Here is a 19,960-nt window from a genome sequence, read left to right as displayed (position 1 = left end):
TCAATTTGATCTGTTGACTTCAATGAAAGACTGCTGCACCATGTGGAGGAAATTAGAGATTAGAAGGCTGATTCACTTGAGCTTTGCAACCTGGAGTGATGCCTGAAACATATTTTTGTCAAGGGTGATTCTAAGCGGCCCTCTGTTTTCTCTACGGAAGGTGGAACTCTGAAGTCAGACAAAACTGAAGTTAGAGTGACCAGACTGCAAGCAGGTGGCAATGAAGGAAGGAAAATGATGAGGAAATCATTCAAAAGAGCAATAATGTATGGAATACTGTGGTTGCTGGACAGGATCCAGCACAGGCTTCTGACAGGGTGTTGAAGAGCTTAGGTCTGCTTCTGCAACCAAAACTCAGCCTGATGGTGAAGTCATATGCACCTCGCTTGCACAAGAAATGCAAGAAGTAGGGGTGGATTGGAAGAACTTTGAAAGCACTGGTGATGTCTGCTTTTGAGGGCCACAATCCTTTCCCAGCTAGTTTGAAGAGGGCAATGGCATGATTGATGGTAGCGCATTTGAGGGAGAAGTCTTCACTTGGGACTGAGCTGCTTATGCCGGTACTGCTGTGAGGTGCTGAAAGATTGATGATGATGCAATTATTCCCGGAGTATTTCCTGGTTGAAGCTTTTTGCATTTGGCAGAAATGGAAAAAATAGACCCTTGTGCAGAAACTTCTGCATGTAAATCTTCTTTAAATCCTTTAATGAGGAACTGAATGAGGGTGCCCTGGTTAATGTGGGCTGCTGTGCCTGGTTGATGAGGGGACCTAGCATTCCCAGTGCCAGGTACCCTGGTTGGTGCAGGCTGCTGTGGCTGGTAAACTGGACAACGAGGGGACCTGGCATCCAGGTGGTGCCAGGTATCCAGGCTGCTGAAAGTTTTTGTGGCTACTGGACAGCGGGTGGACCTGGCATCTCGGTGCCAGTTACCATGGTTGGTGTGGGCTGATGGGCCTGGTGAACTGGTGGATGAGTGGACCCGGCACCCTGGAGCCTTTAACGGGGCTGATGAAACCACTACTAAAAAAATCCCAGAATGGTGGTGCTCCTGTTCACAAAATGGTTTTGAGTATTCATCTTTCAGTGAAAATTTAAATTTTGCTGTGGGTAGATTTAGTGATAGTTAAGAAGGGAGGAAGGAAATAGAGAGAGAAAAAGAGTAAGAGAAACATGGAGCGAGGGAGGGAGGAGCGTCATCACTTTCCATATACAACAGAATGAGAGAGAGGGAGGAGGAAGGGAAGTGAAGGGAAGAAAGAGATAAATGAGCTGTGTGAAAGAGAGAGAGCTGGCAGACCTCAGCAGCTTCTCCTCTCCTCCTTTCTCTCTGATGATGGAGACCCTGGAAGGAGCTGAACTCTGCTTTCCACATCTCCTCAACACCTCCTGCAGGAGGCCCATCCGTCCTCGACATGAGGCCATGACCATCTACATCCTGCTGTCCTCCATCTCTCTGCTCACTGTGGCTCTTAACCTGCTGGTCATCATCTCCATCTCCCACTACAGGCAGAAAAAACCTTCTCAGCATAGCTTGCAATAGCTTATTTATTTTTAAAATGTTTTATAATGTCAGACCTTCCTTGAGATTGTATGATAATGCTTTTGCATGTCCTCATTGTCTCACTTTAGTTTTTTCTTGCATTTATGTAAACATACACCTACTATTATCACTGCTTCACAATAGCAATTTATACTAATACTACTTTTCTACATTATAATATGTTTAATGGTGAAATTCTCCCAATCCAGGCAGCTGCACACCCCCACCAACCTCCTCCTCCTCTCCCTGGCTGTCTCAGACCTCCTTGTGGGCCTCCTGTTGATGCCCGTTGAAATCATCTACATTGAGGCCTGCTGGTTTCTGGGTGACCTCTTGTGCACTCTGTATTATGTTGTAGACTTTATTGTTACCTCTTCCTCAGTAGGTAACATGGTACTCATATCAATTGACCGCTATGTGGCTATTTGTGACCCTCTGTGTTACCCCACCAAAGTCACTCAGAAGAGAGTTAAAATCTGTGTTCGTCTGTGTTGGATCTGCTCTGTTTTCTACAGCTGTCTCCTTTTACATGATCATCTGGGGCAACCAGGCAGGTCTAATTCCTGCTATGGAGAGTGTGTGGTTGTCATTAACTCCATTGCAGGGGCTGTGGACCTTGTTTTCACCTTTATTCTTCCCATTACTGTGATCATAGTTCTGTATATGAGAGTGTTTGTGGTGGCTGTGTCTCAGGCTCGTGCCATGAGATCCCACATTGTGTCTGTCACTCTGCAGCGTTCAGGGACTGTAACTGCTAAGAAATCTGAGCTGAAAGCAGCCAGGACTCTCGGGATTGTCGTAGCTGTGTTTCTAATATGTTTCTCTCCATACTACATACCCACACTTGCAGGCCAGGAGACCTCAATCGATGCTTCATCTGCAGCTGTTGAGATCTGGCTGGCACATTTCAGCTCCTGTCTAAACCCTGTAATCTATGCCTTTTTCTACCCCTGGTTTAGAAAAGCTATTAAACACATTTTTACACTTAAGATTCTGCAGCCTGACTCCCGTGAGGCCAACATATTGCAGTGAGGCTGTGGAATCAGACCTTTTCTCTGATGGGTAAAATATGTTTGTTTATGTTTTTGCTTAGCTAATGAATTACTGTAAAACACCAAAAGGCTGGACAATTGAAAAAGATATACAATTTTTTTAAATTGTATATATGTATATTTAAAGTCTTCATAAATCATACTGTCTATCAGATGGTCTGTGTCTCTGTTGGTTTGTGACACAGTGTAATAGTAGCCTATCACAGGAGTAACAATATGTTCAATGTTTTCATTCAAAATAGTCACGTTTATGAGTAATCTATCCATAGAGTGGCAAAGAGTTATATGAAAATTACTCTATAACTTCTTAAGCAGTCCCTCATTATTACAAAATTTTTACACCTTAATTCCCCAGAATTTGTTGATACTTTGTAATTACTCCATAACTACAAGATAGTTACGCTGTAATTTGTTGGCTGTAAAATAAAGTGCTACCCAATGAATAACGGTGTTTTTACATGTTATTTTACATCAGGTTAGATAACCTGATTAAGGTCTACGTACCGAAACGAATATGAATTGTGCCATCTGTCAGTTGGCAGATTACCAACTGTTTAGAGAACACTTTCAGTTTCTCAAGATCAGAATTTTTTTTCATAAGAATGGAGAGCATTTACACTGCTGTGATTAAAAAAAAGTGAGGGGGAAATGGGACAACCTTATTGAATCACTTTATCACTTTATCGAATCTTGTGGTAATGAGACTGTGCTATTACACCGCAAATTTTTTCACTGTGAATTCACAATAAATTATTGGATAAGTTTTGCATGACTCTCATGCAAAAATTGGCCAGTAATTTACTGTGAAAGTAATGCAGATGAAGTTTCCATTTACTGTGAATTTACAATCATTGTACAATTAACACACCAACACACAACTCTGAGGTAAAGTCAATGTTAGCCCAATGGCATATTTATTTACGAATAAAGGGTTATTCAACATAAATGCCAAGAAATTCAAGAATTCAAGAAATTCAACTTCCTAGTCCTCGTCAAACTTTTTAAAGCCATCTTACTGTGCAGAAACTGTGCAGAAACTTGCCATTCAACTACCCAGCTGTGTCACAATAACAGTAAGAGGATGGGAATGAGGCCTACATGGCAAGGTAAGAGAGGAAGGGAGAGAGCAATGAAGGGATGTCTCAAACATTCTATAATCCACACGCAACAGTGTTGTACAAAAATCTTTTAGAGGCCACTCACACTGGCAAGTTTGATCCGCGCCCAAGCACGATTGCCCTTAAAATCCGGATTCTTTGACCAGTGTGATCGCTCCGTATCGTGCTTGAATACAGTACACTTCCCCCGCTCTGGCACGGTTGGAAGGGGTGTGCTTCTGCATGGTATGGGCGCGTACATGAGCACATGCACGGTCACGCACGCAGTGCGCGGATGTAAATCATGCAACTTTCCTCCTGCCTCTGCAAAACAGTTTAATGTGCGCAGTGCAATTACCGGCGAATGGCCGCGTTGTGCAATCAATAATCAACCATGTTGTCTGTGTCATTGTCTGTTGTGCTGCTGCAACCGCGGATAAACAAAAGTCGGTTTATAATGAAAGTACAGCAGTCTGTGTGTGCGGAGATCCAGCACCGCGTCGGCACCGCGCGGTGTGCGGCCACCCGGTCACCCGGTCTGCCGGATCTGACAGGTGTCGCTCCGGCTGTCAGTTGGACCTTTCTGAAGAATGAGGAAGTTACCTCCGAAACTGTCAAGGTAAATAAACATCCCATGTCTGATTAAAAGGACCAAAAACGTTTTTTAGTTAAAAGGAAGACATGATGTATTTGAACTACATTGATTTATAATGACGTCGGGCCATGCCTGTTGTTGTCGTATTTCAACGTGATGACGTGCACCGGGGGCAATCGTGCTTGGGCACGTTTGGGAAAAAGGCAATGTGAGTGCAGGCCAGCCGGGGACTGGGGAGGGGGGGATTTTGGCTTTAACACGATACGGGCTCAAACTTGCCAATGTGAGTGGGCCCTTAGTGCAAAGTTGTCTTCAAAAAAAGTACAAAAAGAATGGAGTCTGTGGGCCAAAGAATGAGGGAGCTGTGAGGCTTTGAAAATGCATGGGTCTCGGCCAGCTCCCCATTATTTTTCAATGAGGGCAAAATCGCGATTTAAAAATTGAATTACGAGAAATTGCAAAGTCGTATCGGTTTGAAAATCGACACACCGCTTCTTCTCCGCAAGCCGCACGTTTTTCGTATTTGGTGCGTGGACGCAGGTCAAAAGCTCTGCGCTCTGGAGCCTTGAGAAGTTTTGGCCATTCATTGTGGATGGGTCATGTGACCCGGTTCTTTTGGGTTTTTGTCGCCATGGTAACTCCAGTAATATACAGAAGTCATAGCACACTATTCCCGAATGAGACGCACGTTTTCATAATTATAATGTCATAGGTATCGTCGAAACTGTGGGAGGAGTAGCGAACCGAAATTTGCTATAATAAAAATAAGAATAAGAAACGCGCAGGATAACAATAGTGAACTCGTTCCTTTGGACCGAGTCACTAACTACTCAAAACTGAGACTGACAACTGCTGCAGCAAAAAACAAACAAACAAACAAAAAAAAACTATGATGCCCACTCAAAGTCAGTTAGTTTCCTCAAAAGGTGCTCATATGAGGGTTCATTGTTGTCCGCTTCCTGAACCTCTTTCAGGATTTTTGCCCAAGAAGTACCTGTTAATAAGCAAAGATAGTTTCAGTTTTAAATAGACTTATGTATTGCAGGCAGCATTTATCAAGTTGTCATCATCCTTCATAATCTTATCATATGCACACTCAACAGTTCAGTAAAAGCATAATGTACAGTATTTAGGTATTCAAATTTAAATAATAAGATCGGCTGTGGTAAATAGCAAACGCTAATGTTAGCTAGCTAGCGTTAGCGAGCCTATATCAGACCACACGGGCAAATGCTACAGCTAGCTAACGTTAGCTAGTTAGCTAATAGTGCTAATATCCAGACAATTGGACTCGAGTCATAGTGACTCGACTCGAGTCAACTCGAGTCACAAATTTGACGACTTGCGACTCGACTCGGACTTGAAGGTAAAAAGACTTGACTTGACTCTGACTTGCAGACAATGACTCCTGACTCGACTCGACTTGAGACAGGCTGGCTCGGACAACTTGTAGCATTTTTTCCACGTGAATATCAAATTAGTATAGAGCAGTGCAGGTTCAGACCATTGACTGATTGATTGGAGACAGCCTACTCCCTTTAGTTTTTTCCGCATGTAGCAGAGAGGCACTGCATGCATGTATGCACAGCGCACGCACTCTGATGATCAGTGGGGGAGCCAGAGACACAGCCGCGCTGCTGTTACTTGGAATCATGGAAACTGCAGGCAGTTCTTTAGTTTCCAAAGTAATCCAGTTTGCTTATAAAAACTTCCAATCTGATGGAAAACGGCAACGCAGAAACGCTCAGTGTGCATGTGTGTGCATGTGCATGTGTGTGGGGATTCTATATGGATGCGTAGCACAAGCTGTGCCACTCACCACTGTCGCGATCGCTGATGTAGCCACTGTGACTATATAAATTATATCCACCATGGTAACAGCAAGCCCTTGTCTTCCATCACTTTCAAACATCGCAACTTTTCATAAGACATAATCAGGCGTCAGCAAGGTTAAAAAAATTAAGTCGTTTCAGCTGTACCTGCACCACCAGGAAAAAACATTACAACACCTGCACCGGCACCGTACGAGTCCAAAAGGCAAAGAAAATTTCCAGCTACAGCAGCGCACTGACAAAGCGAAGAGTTGCCACTCCGCTATATTTTCACTGACTAACAGCAGCACACTGGCTTAGCTTGTCTATTCAGAGAAGAGGTATCACTTTGGATAGTTTTTTTTTTTTTTTTTTCTTATCTATGTTATCACATGCATACTACTGCTTATTCATTGGTAGTTGAATTGTTAGGTGTGTTTGATAGGTAATTTACATTTTTAAAACAAATAATAATTTAACATATTGTTAAATTATTTGACTCACGCTTACTGGTAAACATCTACTCCTGCAAGATAATTTATTATGTTCTACAACTCATAAACATACACTAACACTACATACTGAGTGTTTGAGCAACATATCTCCTCTGGGCTACAAAAGCCATTTTTACCAGTCTTACAGCCATTTTAATTATCAATACCTATATTAATTTGTTGTCAAATGACACAACATAATACAAGTACTAATGTGTTGCATAACTAGACAGGCATGTAATTCAGTAACAGCTCAAAATGCTTTTTAATAAAACTAACCAAATCAATAAGATCTAATCTAAATCTAAATGATCAGACCTGTAATGTTGTAATGGACAAATAAAATCAAATAACCTGTGACTCGACTTGACCTGACAGCCTGTGGCTGACTCGACTTGACATAACTTATGACTTGACTTGACTTGACAAACTTGTTACTCGACTCGACTTGACTCGACATAACCTTGTGACTCGACTCGACTTGACTCGACATAACCTTGTGACTCGACTCGACTTGCTTGCCCACAACAGGAAAGACTTGGGACTTGCTTGAGACTTGGACCAAATGACTTGAGACTCGCTTCGCACTCGGATCGGGGTGACTCGTGCAATTGTCTGCTAATATCATTTTAAATACCATGGGTGTACTGCAAACAGACGTTATGCATGTAGCTCACCTTCTCCATTCAGCCCAGAAGAGAAGAGGGAAATGGCCTCTTCAGGTTCAGTGCTGAGTTTGGTTATGTCATGTGACTTACCAGAGAATATTTGAATACAAAATTTCACTGTAATAATACTGTTGAATGCTGTGAAATCCTTGCATTTTTTTTTTTTTTACTGTGTTGCTGTGATATTACAGACCTTGTTGTGATATAACAGGGGTGTTTTGATTGCAGGATTTTACTGTAAAATAACAGTTAAATGCTGTAAAATCCAAGGATACTGTAGTTTTCTGTAGGTATTCATTGGGATATTACAGGGGAACTTAATTACAACAAGTTACTGTAAAATAATACTGTTAATTATTGTGAAATGCTGGTAATGTATTACAGTGTACACTGTGTGATTTTGTCCCAAATGAAAGATGACCAACATGGAAGAAACGTGGCCACATCTTTGGTCATGGGCCCAAAATAGCGGTCCTACATAGCACTGTGAGAGAAGGTCAAAGATGGCAATTGTCACCGACCAAAAATAGCCTGGGACACAATTCTTACAGTGTCAAAAATGTAGGAGAACCATCTTACAATGTAACTGCTGCTACGTACTATTTCTACTAACCAACCGATAGGAATGCAGCCTAAATGACACCGATCAACACGACACTGGCACTAAAGCTGATGATGGACATAAAACGAGCAAAACAAATTGCTTGGTATTCTAACAAAGAAGAAAACAAGCAGGTCCACATTCTCCTCCTCCTCCTCTTCATTGGATTTTTGTCCAAACACATTAATATCACTTCATATTAATGCTAAAAATGATCACATTAATTCCACTATTGCAAGGCTCCATTCTACCCGCGCTTCATTGTTTACCACTACAGCTGTGCAGATAGATCACATATGCTGATGATGTTTTACTGTATATTGACTTGCGTCATAGCCAATAAGATTCAGTTGATGTGATCATCGTACAGTCGACATACATCAAACTTGATTGTGCTTCAAAGCTTCCTTTCCTATCCTTTAGCATATGATACAATGAAGCACACTTTACCAAAGGAAAAATGGAGCTGTGTGCCCTCAGGGGAAACCGGACGTGTGAGCAGAGGTGATGACAAACATGTTCTGATGGAAAAGATGGGAGGTCTGGCACACACACACACACACACACACACACACATCAAAACATTTTCTCTCCATCTTTTACTCCTTTCACACTGCAAGCTGAACCAGTGTTGATTTTGTGTTAGAAAGGGTTAACCTGTGTTCGCATGTCTGACAAATATCATGTCCAACAAAGGTCCATGTCACTGTGAATGGTGCGCCACCCGTGATGCTAACCACCAGGGCGGGACAAATGATCTCACTGGTGGTGAGTGGTGGAGGTTTGTCCCGACCCTGTAACAAGCCGTTTCATTTTAAACAGCCTGTAGTCCAGGGTGATTCAACCATGAGCCATGGAGAATCAGGAGTCTGCAGGTTTTCATCCCAACCAAAAACTGCTTACCTCACCTTCAAGCAGAGAGGAGGAACTAACCTGTGAAATCACTTGGTGTTTTTAGTTGGAATGAAAACCTGCAGACTCTTGGCTGTCCATGTCCACCTCTGTGTGTAGTCCATACAGTAAAACACCGATGAAGGCAGAAACTGCTCATAACCTCAAAAAATGAACTCACTTCCAAATGCTGCTGTGATTGAAACTTAGAATAATGTTCATAATATTTATCAGTACAGCTCCCAGCCTTTCTATGAGTTCACCTGTTTAACTGCAGGCAGGCTCCCAATGCAGGGCGGGGAAATAAAATTAATGCATTAATATATTGATTCATGCATTATTATCAAATGCATTGGGTATATATAATAGGCTAGCTATAGGATAGGCTCACATTTTTAACGTTGTAATTTTTCAAATAAACTTGTAAAAAGATAATACCTGTCATCTTTTCCATCCTTTATAAAATAAAAATCGTATTACAATATCAAGCAATTTTATGAAAAGTTTATGAAATTGAAACCCATTTTATTACATTTGGACAAGTTTTCACATTATCCCACACCTGTCACATGCCCGGCCCTGTTGAGATGGTAGAGTGAGTGCAATATGCTTTTCATTCTTCCTACATTTTTGTAAATTTCCTGCTGTTTGCTGTCTGAAGCCCCTTCCCAGCAGGTGAGTTAACTGTCATGCATGGCTCCCAGGTTGGGACTGTGAGGCTGTACCTGACTCGTCATGAGCAGGCATTAAACCGTGCTGACTGACTCGACTGACGTTTGAGCTGACAGAGTGGAATGGGTCAAATAACCCTGGTCCCACCCTGGTCAGTGTTTTGAAAGAGGTATCTCTTTCTCCCTCTCTATCATTTCAGTTCAATTCAGTTCAATGAGGCTTTATTGCCATAGGAAATGTTCACATTGCCAAAGTGAGTGAAAAATCTCTCTCCCTCTCATTGAAAGCAGCAATGCTGGAGGGCAAACAATCTGTTCTGAAGAGGCACTGCCCTATTAGTAATAATAACAACTATTATTATTATTATTAGTAGTAGTAGTAGTAGTAGTAGTAGTAGTATTAGTATTGTAGCAATATTAATAATCCGGAGGATTTCACAGAGCTCTAGCTCTTCTAACTAAACACAAAGGCTGACGGAGCCTTTGTATTGGCCAAGGAGCCAATACTGAATCTCTTGCAATTGTCCCTAACGTTGCTTGTGTTTTTAACTTGTAAGCACTCTAATTAATTTAATTATTTTAAAAGGCCTAATTTCTGCAGCTTCACAGCCCCCAGCATGAACAAACACATCTCTCCCATTACAGAAAAGATCTGATTGCAGTCAGTCCGCAGCCTCTCTACAGTATGTTGGCCTCACAGGAGTCAGGCTGCAGGATCTTAAGTGTAACTATGTGCTTGATAGTTTTTCTAAACCAGGGGTAGAAAAAGGCATAGATCACAGGATTTAAACAGGAGTTAAAATTGAACAGCCAGATGCCAAAGGCAAAAGATGAAGCAGTGACCAAGTTGTCCTGGCCTGCAAGAGAGGCACAATAATATGGAAAGACACATATTAGAAACACAGCTATGACAACACCAAGAGTCCTGGCTGCTTTCAGCTCCGATTTCTTAGCAGTTCCAGTCCCTGAAGGCTGCAGAGTGACAGACACAATGTGGGATCTCATGGCACGAGCCTGAGACACAGCCACCACAAACACTCTCATATACAGAACTACTATCACAGTAACAGGAGCAATAAAGGTGAAAACAAGGTCAACTGCTCCTGAGATGTAGTTAATGACAACTACACACTCACCATAGCAAGAATTATACCTGCCTGGTTGTGTCAGATGATCCTTTTGAATCAAACCGTTGTAGAAAATAGAGCAGATCCAACACAGACAAACACAGATTTTAACTCTTCTCAGAGTGACTTTGGTGGGGTAACACAGAGGGTCACAAATAGCCACATAGCGGTCGACTGATATGAGAACTGTGTTTCCTATTGAGGCAGAGGTAATGATAAATTCTACAACGTAATACAGAGTGCATAGGAGGTCACCCAGGAGCCAGCAGGCCCCTGTGAGGACGATTTCAACCGGCATCACCAGGAGGCCCACAAGGAGGTCTGAGACAGCCAGAGAGAGGAGGAGGAGGTTGGTGGTGGTGTGCAGCTGCCTGAAGAGAAACAGGAGCATTATGTTCATTCATAATATCAGTAGAACAGGAGATACTGTTGGTAGCATATGCTAGTGTTAGATGCAGCATATAGCAAACATTACAAATGTGCAAAGCCATTATTTAGCAACTTGTTACTTCTCATCAAAGGCCAAGTTGTGACAATACCCATGTTTTATATTGTAACAACGACACATTTATGGGTTAAATCTACCAGCTCTATGAGACTGTATTGGTGGAATATTAGTCTGCCTGTAGTGAGAGATGGAGATGATGACCAGCAGGTTGAGAGCCACAGTGAGCACAGAGATGGAGGACAGCAGAATGTAGGTTTCAGAGCGAGGACGTGTCGGCCTCCTGCAGGAGGCGTTGAGGAGTTGTGGAAAGCAGAGTTTAGCTCCTTCCAGGGTCTCCATCATCAGAGAGAGAGGAGGAGAGGAGAAGCTGCTGAGGTCTGGCAGCTCTCTGAACAAACCTCTCTGTCACACAGCTCATTTATCTCTTTTCCTTCCTCTCTCTCTGTCCTTCTTAGAGACCATTGTCCCTCCTCTCTCCCTCTCTCTGCGTCATGCTCTTTGTCACTCCCTAAGCATCACTCTTTTTCCATGTAGTATGGGGCTGTGCCCATACTAGAAAAAGAGAATAGAAAATACAGACTCATTAACAGTCAAATTACAGTTTCAAATAGAAAACCTTCACAATGATGTTTCAATGTGAGAATTCAGCTGATAGGACAGTCTAAAATTTCCCATCTTTTGGCAAGTTGCTAATGTTCATTTTCCATTTTGGCTAGCATAACGGGTGTGAGTCTGCTACTCGACCGCCAAATAATGTATGTTCCCAAAATAAAAGAATCCCATTAAATAAACAGGCAGCATCTTGACCGATGACACCAATAATTGTTTGATAAACAGTGACATAATCAGTGAAAAGGAAGGCATGACATCTGACACACTGAATTAATTCTCTTTAGTTCCCCTGTATGTTCCCACATCTTGCAATGTTTCTCTCATTTTGTTTGATCTTTATCTTCTTTATCTTTCTTTCTTTTTTTAAAAAATGTAGACCAGTTCCACCAACAAACAATTTATCTATTCTCCCCACTGTTTCAAATAGTTCCTCACATTCTCAAATGCAGGAACACGAGCAGTGATGAACAGTGACCTCCTCCATGCGACACAGTTCTGCTCCAGACATGGTTCCAACTCAGCTGCATCTTTAGCGGCATGTTTTCACACTGATTTGTTTCTGGAGATGTGAAGTGTGTACTCTGCCTAAATTCGACCTTGACCTTCCACCTGCTTCCACGCTCAGACTGTGGTTGGATTGCACAAGGAAGACTAATACTCTTCCAGGGCTGACATTTTTGGCAACTTTGGGGCTAACCCTCCTTTTCTCATGCAGTAAGTGGCAAAGTAAGAGACACAGAAATCCAGCTTGAGGAGCTCCTGCATTTATTTCCCGACAAATAGCTTGAAGGGCACATACTTTGTTCTGTCTCCTTCGCAGTGAACATCACAACTCTCTGCCCTGGGGTACACTGTCTATAAACAGAGTCTAACCCTTTTAAAGCTCAACTTAGAGAGGAGAGATTGACAGCACTTCACTCTCACTGGTGAGTCTCACCTCCCTTTCATTTTACTGAGAATTGTCCATCAAACACTGGAAACTGTCCATGAACTCATGAACTTGGTGAGCAACCCACTCATCATAATTGGTCGGGGGTCTCTGTAGACAGTTTGGCCTTTGAGAGCAATTGCCTTGGTGATATAGCTCTGACACACTACCCTCACTATCTTGGAGGTCTGAAGGGGAGGAGAAGTCCAGGTGAGGGATGATGGAGGGAGGTGAGGCAGCAGTTACAGGGACATGCCCTACTGGATCTGTTGGAGTATCAGTGGAGGTTAATTCTGTGTCTATGTTGGAGAACAGCACAGAGAGCTGCAGGTCCAGGCCTGTGAGGTTCAAATCCAAAGCTGGGGGTGACACCTCGACAGCTGTCCAGGCCTAAGGCTGCTCCATGGCCCAGGGATTGTCGATTGGGTCGTGGCTGCAATAGGACTTTAGCTGATTGTGATGAACCACTTTTGCTTTGGTCTGTGGGCCTTTCTGGATGCAATACATTAAGTTGTCTTGCTGCCCCAGGATGAAGAATAAACCTTCATATGACGAGAGAAACTTCTTGACCCTGTTCCTGTGTGCCCTTGATGAGATAACATACAGCAGGCCTATTCAACTAGCGGCCCATGGGCCGGACACAGCCCTTTTTTATTTTTTTCTGTGGCCTGCTACACACTACCTGCAAAACAGGTACATATTTCCAGTGTTGGGCAGTAACAGCGTTACAAGTAGCGACGTTACTAGTTAAACTACATTTGTCAGTAGCGTGGTCGTAACGTCGCTGTTTTCTAAATCAAACAGCCTTTAAGTTGTGAAACTATTTCACCGATCAAATAGCAGTAGACCACAGAAGCTACATTTTCCGAGGCATTTCTAAACTTTAAATGGAGCGGAGCTTTTGCTGCAGTTTGAAATCTAACCAGGAGCAGCAGGTGACGTCACCGCCACTGACAGACCTGCAAGTGTAGTCAGCAGACTCTCTTCTTCTGTGTGACGTCGCGTACCTGTCCTGCCGCTGATGCGGATTTGTTGGCTGCAGCGGGAAAAGAGCACGCAGGTGACAAAGATGACATGTGATGCCGATGTTGAAAAGATTCTGTTGTGTCGTGTGAACAAGCAGCTGTAAGAAAGATCAGGATGCCTGGCTTCCATATCCACTGATAAGGAAAAGTTTGGAATGCAGAGGTAGAAACTTGCTCTCTCTTGCTCTGTCTCTCTCTCTCTCACACACACACACACACACACACACACACACACACACACATCACATGTCATTTTTTGCCAAGTTGTTACTGTTGGGAGCAGGTTTCTTCTTTGGCTCCTGTGGTTTGAACCAACTTATTGAGTTTTAAAGTCATTTACTTTTTGTCCTCCAAATGGGCCCTAACATGCAAACACAGGTGCACACACACACACACACACACACACACACTCATTAACATATATACACACTTCCCCCACATTAGCATGTACACACCACCTGCTTATTATTATTATGTGAAGCCGACTGATTTTCATATTTGGCCCCCTTGCTATTGAAGTTGAATAGGCCTGCCATACAGTATCCCCAACTTGATACTGTGTGTAGCAGAATTTTTTGTCATATTGTCTCTGTTCGTGCCAGTTCCAGCCAGTCACAGAGGGGCTGGAAGTATTCAGGAGTAGGAATAGCAGTTTCAGGGTCAAGGGGCAGGCTGGGGGGAGACTAGGGCAGGCAGCTCTGGGGGTCAATTCAACTTGCCAATAACCAGATGTAAGATCCACCATGCTGATCCATTTGGCAGTGGAAAGGGTGTCAAGTGGGTCTTGGATGCAGGGCAACGGCTAAGCATCTTTTACAGTGCAGTCATTTGGGGCTCTGTACTCTACACAGAGGCGGTACATTCTGTCTTTTTTATGTACCATTACCATGGCCGAAGCCCAGCTGATGTGGCTGTGGCAGGCTAGTCTGGCTTCCAGGCCATGTTGTATTTGCTGGTCAGCTTCCTGTTGCATCTCCCACGGATTCTGGTAAAATTAACTCACTTCCAAATGCTGCTGTGATTGAAACTTAGAATAATGTTCATAATATTTATCAGTACAGCTCCCAGCCTTTGTATGAGCTCACCTGTTTAACTACAGGCAGGCTCGCAATGCAGGGCGGGGAAATAAAATTAATGCATTGATATATTGATTCATGCATTATTATCAAATGCATCATATGCATTGGGTATATATAATACATTATATATATATACAGTACAGGCCAAAAGTTTGGACACACCTTCTCATTCAATGCGTTTTCTTTATTTTCATGAATATTTACATTGTAGATTCTAACTGAAGGAATCAAAACTATGAATGAACACATGTGGAGTTATGTACTTAACAAAAAAAGGTGAAATAACTGAAAACATGTTTTATATTCTAGTTTCTTCAAAATAGCCACCCTTTGCTCTGATTACTGCTTTGCACACTCTTGGCATTCTCTCCATGAGCTTCAAGAGGTCGTCACCTGAAATGGTTTTCCAACAGTCTTGAAGGAGTTCCCAGAGGTGTTTAGCACTTGTTGGCCCCTTTGCCTTCACTCTGTGGTCCAGCTCACCCCAAACCATCTCGATTGGGTTCAGGTCCGCTGACTGTGGAGGCCAGGTCATCTGCCACAGCACTCCATCACTCTCCTTCTTGGTCAAATAGCCCTTACACAGCCTGGAGGTGTGTTTGGGCTCATTGTCCTGTTGAAAAATAAATGATGGTCCAACTAAACGCAAACCGGATGGGATGGCATGTCGCTGCAGGATGCTGTGGTAGCCATGCTGGTTCAGTGTGCCTCCAATTTTGAATAAATCCCCAACAGTGTCACCAGCAAAACACCCCCACACCATCACACCTCCTCCTCCATGCTTCACAGTGGGAACCAGGCATGTGGAATCCATCCGTTCACCTTTTCTGCGTCTCACAAAGACATGGCGGTTGGAACCAAAGATCTCAAATTTGGACTCATCAGACCAAAGCACAGATTTCCACTGGTCTAATGTCCATTCCTTGTGTTTCTTGGCCCAAACAAATCTCTTCTGCTTGTTGCCTCTCCTTAGCAGTGGTTTCCTAGCAGCTATTTGACCATGAAGGCCTGATTGGCGCAGTCTCCTCTTAACAGTTGTTCTAGAGATGGGTCTGCTGCTAGAACTCTGTGTGGCATTTATCTGGTCTGTGATCTGAGCTGCTGTTAACTTGCGATTTCTGAGGCTGGTGACTTGGATGAACTTGGATGAAGCAGAGGTGACTCTGGCCCTGCGTTCCAATACTCATACTACCATACTATTTAGTAGGGAAAAAAAAGATTTAGTGTGTCCCAATACATAGTATGTCAGATGCAGTATGCCAAGAGTACCAGGATGTTCTACTACATCCGGTCAGATTTCGCAGTATGGATTTCAGCATGCTGCTCTGGCCATTCTGACCCACAATCCTTTGCACAGCGGACGTTACGTCGCACTGACTGACAACCCACGCCCACATATAAACACGGAAGACAACACGACTCACGTATCTCTCACCTCGGTCAGCAGCAGTTTTGAGAAATCACAGAAACAACAGTTCAAATCACACAAAAATGACAGACGACAGCGCATTCAAGTGTAAGTACTATACGTATTTACTGCTCGTGTATGATTAATAGCCTACATTAAAATACCATTTGCACGAGATAAGATAATAATAAAATGTACGACCGTTAGACATACCAATTCATCTCACATGAAGTTGATGCACTGGGATATTAAGTACGTTCGCTAGTGTGTTAAATAAGTTAGTGGTCGGTCATCAACATTAACTGCCTTTTGCTCATTGGAAAATAATGAATTTCTAATGTTAGGGTCAGATGAACACACTGAAATGCTTGTTCGGTGGAGGACAGAAAACGACAGTCTCTTCACTGGCAAGAGAAATGCGGCTATAAAAGGGTTTGAGTGAGTAACATTATTATGTGCCGAAATGTGATAAAAGGAGCATTTTAGGCATGTAAACCAATTATATACAGCACACACTACTGCCTTGTAACAGTTCAGTTACTCAGTATCAGTCAGCCTTACTCATACAGTACTGCTTTATACCTCATACTCTTTTGCTAGGCTACTCGTCTTTATATCACATATTTATATAGTGATACTTAACTGCTTATTTATGCACTTTATACTCTGTTTGTGTACTTTTTAGATGTCACATCTTACATTTCCTACTGTCTTCTCAGACTCCCAGCAAAATAATGGCACATTATTTATAATCGGAGTGACAATACACATCTTTAATCTTGTTCGGTTCCTTGTCCTCTTAGGATGTTTGTTGCAGCAAAAGATCTGCAGTGAAAGGTGCAGCCTGCTTGGGTAAAAAAAAAATGGGAGAACCTCAAACAGAAGTACAAGGTCAGTTAGAGTTGTTTGCCTTTGATTATCATGTACTATGCTTCAGTAACATGAATTCTCCTATTTTTTCCAGGATCTGAAGTGTCCTAGAACAGGAGTCAGTACAGAGGGAGGAGTGACAACAGCAGCCACCTGGAAGTGGTATGGGCTGATGGATGCTGCTTTGGGGAGCAAGCCATCCATCAACCCACCACTGCTCATAAGCTCAGCAGGCCAGTACTCTGCTGTTGCCTCTCCTCCCTCTGTTTCTAATCCAGCAGAGGACGACTGTCCGAGGCCACGGGCAAGAAAGAGAGGGAGGGAGGAGGATTTCTTCAAATATTTGCAGGAGATGGAGGAAAGAGAGGAGAGAAGGGAGCGGGAGCTGCAGGAAAGGGAGGAGCAGAGGTGGGAGGAAGCAAGGAGAAGAGAGGACGAGGCTAGGGCGAGGGAGGACAGGAGAGAGGAGGAGGCCAGGAGGAGAGAGGAGAGGAGAGAGGAGGAGGCTAGGGCGAGGGAGGAGAAGAGAGAGGAGGCAGCTAGGGTGAGGGAGGAGAAGAGAGAGGAGGAGGCCAGGAGGAGAGAGGAAAAGAGAGAGGAGGAAGCTAGGAGAAGAGAGGAGGAGGCTAGGGTGAGGGAGGAGAGGCGAGAGGAGCGTTTCATGGCTGTAATGGAAGCGTTCGCAAAAAAAAAGTGATTCAATTTTTTTGTAATTTTATTTTATTATTTATTTATTTAACAGTCCTTGAAGAAATCAATCAGCTTCTTTATGATTATCAGATTCCTTTTAAGATTCTTCTTTTATGCTTCCTTGAAGAATTTGTTACATACAGTAGCTGATGTTTTTTTGTTTCATTTTAGAAACAGTTTTTATTTGTTATTTGCTGAATAAATATGTCATTTAGTCAAGCCATCTATCTATTCTTATGTTTTATTGTAACTGAGTCAAGTACTGAGTGTTGAATGATTGATGACAGGGGCACTGAAACAGTTTAACTGTTGACATGATTCCAAGGTTAGATGTGAAACTGGGACAAAGTACATGGATTACATAGAACACAATACACAAGTCATGACTGATTATTAGCATGTTTGACATGACGCATATTAAAATCATGCGTAATTGGTATCTGGGAAAATAAATGTCTTTCCATAAATGAAATTCATAACATCATTGTGAATTTCCCAGTTTGGGATCAATAAAGTATACCTATCTATCTATCTATCTATCTATCTTTCTATCTATCTATCTATCATACACAAAATTAAATGAATACCATCTTGCCATTCAGTAAACTAATCAGATCATACCATTTAAAAAACATAAAAAAAAACCCAAAAAAAAACATCCGAACGTAGGCTTGGCTGTGGTACAGAAATTCTTGTGTGCTAACTAATAATGAATATAATCGTGTTCCTGCAGAGCTGGAATACAGTGGAGAGGGGCAGAAACTGCTGCAGCCAGGAGATCCCTTACACCCTCACCAGGCTCCAGAGCCCCGGATCCTGGCTCTGGGCCATCGTCTCCTGCTTCGTCCTCCTCAGGCTCCATCATGTCTCCGTTGTCCACACACAGGTTATGCAGGATGGTGCAGCAGGTGATGACAACTGGGGCAAAGGTGGGGCTCACTTCCAGGGATTTAAAGAAAATTGAGCGCCATCGGGCCTTCATCATGCCAAATGTGCGCTCGATGATGTTCCTGGCCCTGGACAGCATGCTGTTGTACCTGGTCTGCACAGGATTCAGGTTCGGTGCACGGTACAGTGTCATTAAACGGATGGGGCTAGCCAGACAGGGGTAGCCGCCATCGCCCAAATGAACCGTCCCTCTGGTGGATACAGCTGCTCAACATAAACAGGACTGTTCCTCAGCACGTGGGCATCGTGGACAGACCCAGGGAAGCCAGTGCAGACATCGATGAATCTGCCACGATGGTCGCAGATGGCCTGAAGCTGAATAGAGCAGAACAGCTTTCTATTGAGATAACAGGCCACATCCTCTCCAGGGGGCTTGATCCTTATGTGGCAGCCGTCAATGGCTCCGACTGCCACATTAAATGCCGGAGATCCTGCCAACCGGGCGAAGCCGGCACCCACCTCCTCAATCTCATCTCCCTGGGGAAACCGGACAATCCTTTTTAGGAGGCCAACCACTGCCCAGCTGACTCTGTGGACCATCCTGTGGACAGTTGTTTTGGGGATGTCAAATGCCCTCGACACAACCCTGTAGGATGCTGCATGGGCAAGCCAGTAGAGGAAGGCAAGGACATGGAGCTCTTTGAGCCAACCATGGTCAGCCTCCTGGGCCAGAGCAGCTGTGAGTGCAGCTATGGACTCCCTGCTCATGTGGAGGTCACGGCGGAGGTCGGACACACCATCAAAATAAAGCCGCAGGATGGGGACGTTGGGGTTGAGGTGGCAGTATGTTGTGTGGACAAGCTGTGAATGTGAAATAAATGAATCAAATATTAGGAAAATGCCTCATTTGAATTCCTGTAAAATCCCATTCTGTCTGTTTATCTTAGTACAACTAATCTCAATCGTAACAACACTAGTAATGATGGTGATACAGCAACAATTCCTTTCATACATGGTTTATTCAATTTGAGATACTAAGACACCATATATTAGGACTGCAATGATCTGTTTATATACTGTTGCATATACAGTTTTGCAAGAATATGGTTACAACATTTAGTTTATTGAGATTGCAGTATAACTACTGATTCTACTGGTTCAACTATGACTACAATATAGAAGATTCTACCAGTATAGACAGTGGTGTGAGTGTGGTATAAATGATGAATGAATATGACTAAATATGAATACACTATGGGCCAGGTATGAGCAGTATAGACTATTCAATATATAAATAGTAGTGGTGTCAAGAGATTAAAAAAATTGAGAGATTAATTAATTATGATCTTTAATTAATTGATCTAATTAATCTCTTTTTTAATCTCACCTAAAATTGCTGAGAAAAGCCCTCAACTTGAGGTATTTCCCTTTAAATTCATTACATTATTGTAGCAGATCAGTCC

The 19,960-nt window shown here is 43.0% G+C and overlaps 2 protein-coding genes and 1 long non-coding RNA gene across 3 annotated transcripts; 2 read left to right on the top strand and 1 right to left on the bottom strand.

Moving 5' to 3' along the window:
• Positions 1 to 1,335: 1,335 nt before the first annotated feature.
• Positions 1,336 to 2,574, top strand: LOC115380264 (trace amine-associated receptor 13c-like). Its single transcript, XM_030081357.1, has 2 exons — positions 1,336 to 1,508; positions 1,752 to 2,574. Exons 1-2 carry the CDS (start codon positions 1,336 to 1,338, stop codon positions 2,572 to 2,574), a joined length of 996 nt encoding a protein of 331 aa, XP_029937217.1.
• A 7,526-nt stretch (positions 2,575 to 10,100) lies between these two features.
• Positions 10,101 to 11,336, bottom strand: LOC115379981 (trace amine-associated receptor 13c-like). The gene is made up of 2 exons (XM_030080979.1): positions 11,173 to 11,336; positions 10,101 to 10,920 (listed from the first exon to the last, which is right to left on the bottom strand). Exons 1-2 carry the CDS (start codon positions 11,334 to 11,336, stop codon positions 10,101 to 10,103), a joined length of 984 nt encoding a protein of 327 aa, XP_029936839.1.
• Positions 11,337 to 16,054: 4,718 nt separating this feature from the next.
• LOC115380021 (uncharacterized) lies at positions 16,055 to 18,692 on the top strand. The gene is made up of 4 exons (XR_003930289.1): positions 16,055 to 16,157; positions 16,394 to 16,487; positions 16,853 to 16,940; positions 18,343 to 18,692. It is a non-coding gene; the product is annotated as an uncharacterized LOC115380021 (long non-coding RNA).
• The last annotated feature ends 1,268 nt before the right edge of the window (positions 18,693 to 19,960 follow it).

The sequence above is a fragment of the Myripristis murdjan genome, chromosome 21 (genome assembly GCF_902150065.1).
Source record: "Myripristis murdjan chromosome 21, fMyrMur1.1, whole genome shotgun sequence".
NCBI classification, from domain to species: domain Eukaryota; kingdom Metazoa; phylum Chordata; class Actinopteri; order Holocentriformes; family Holocentridae; genus Myripristis; species Myripristis murdjan.
This window is presented reverse-complemented; position numbering and strand designations above follow the sequence as displayed.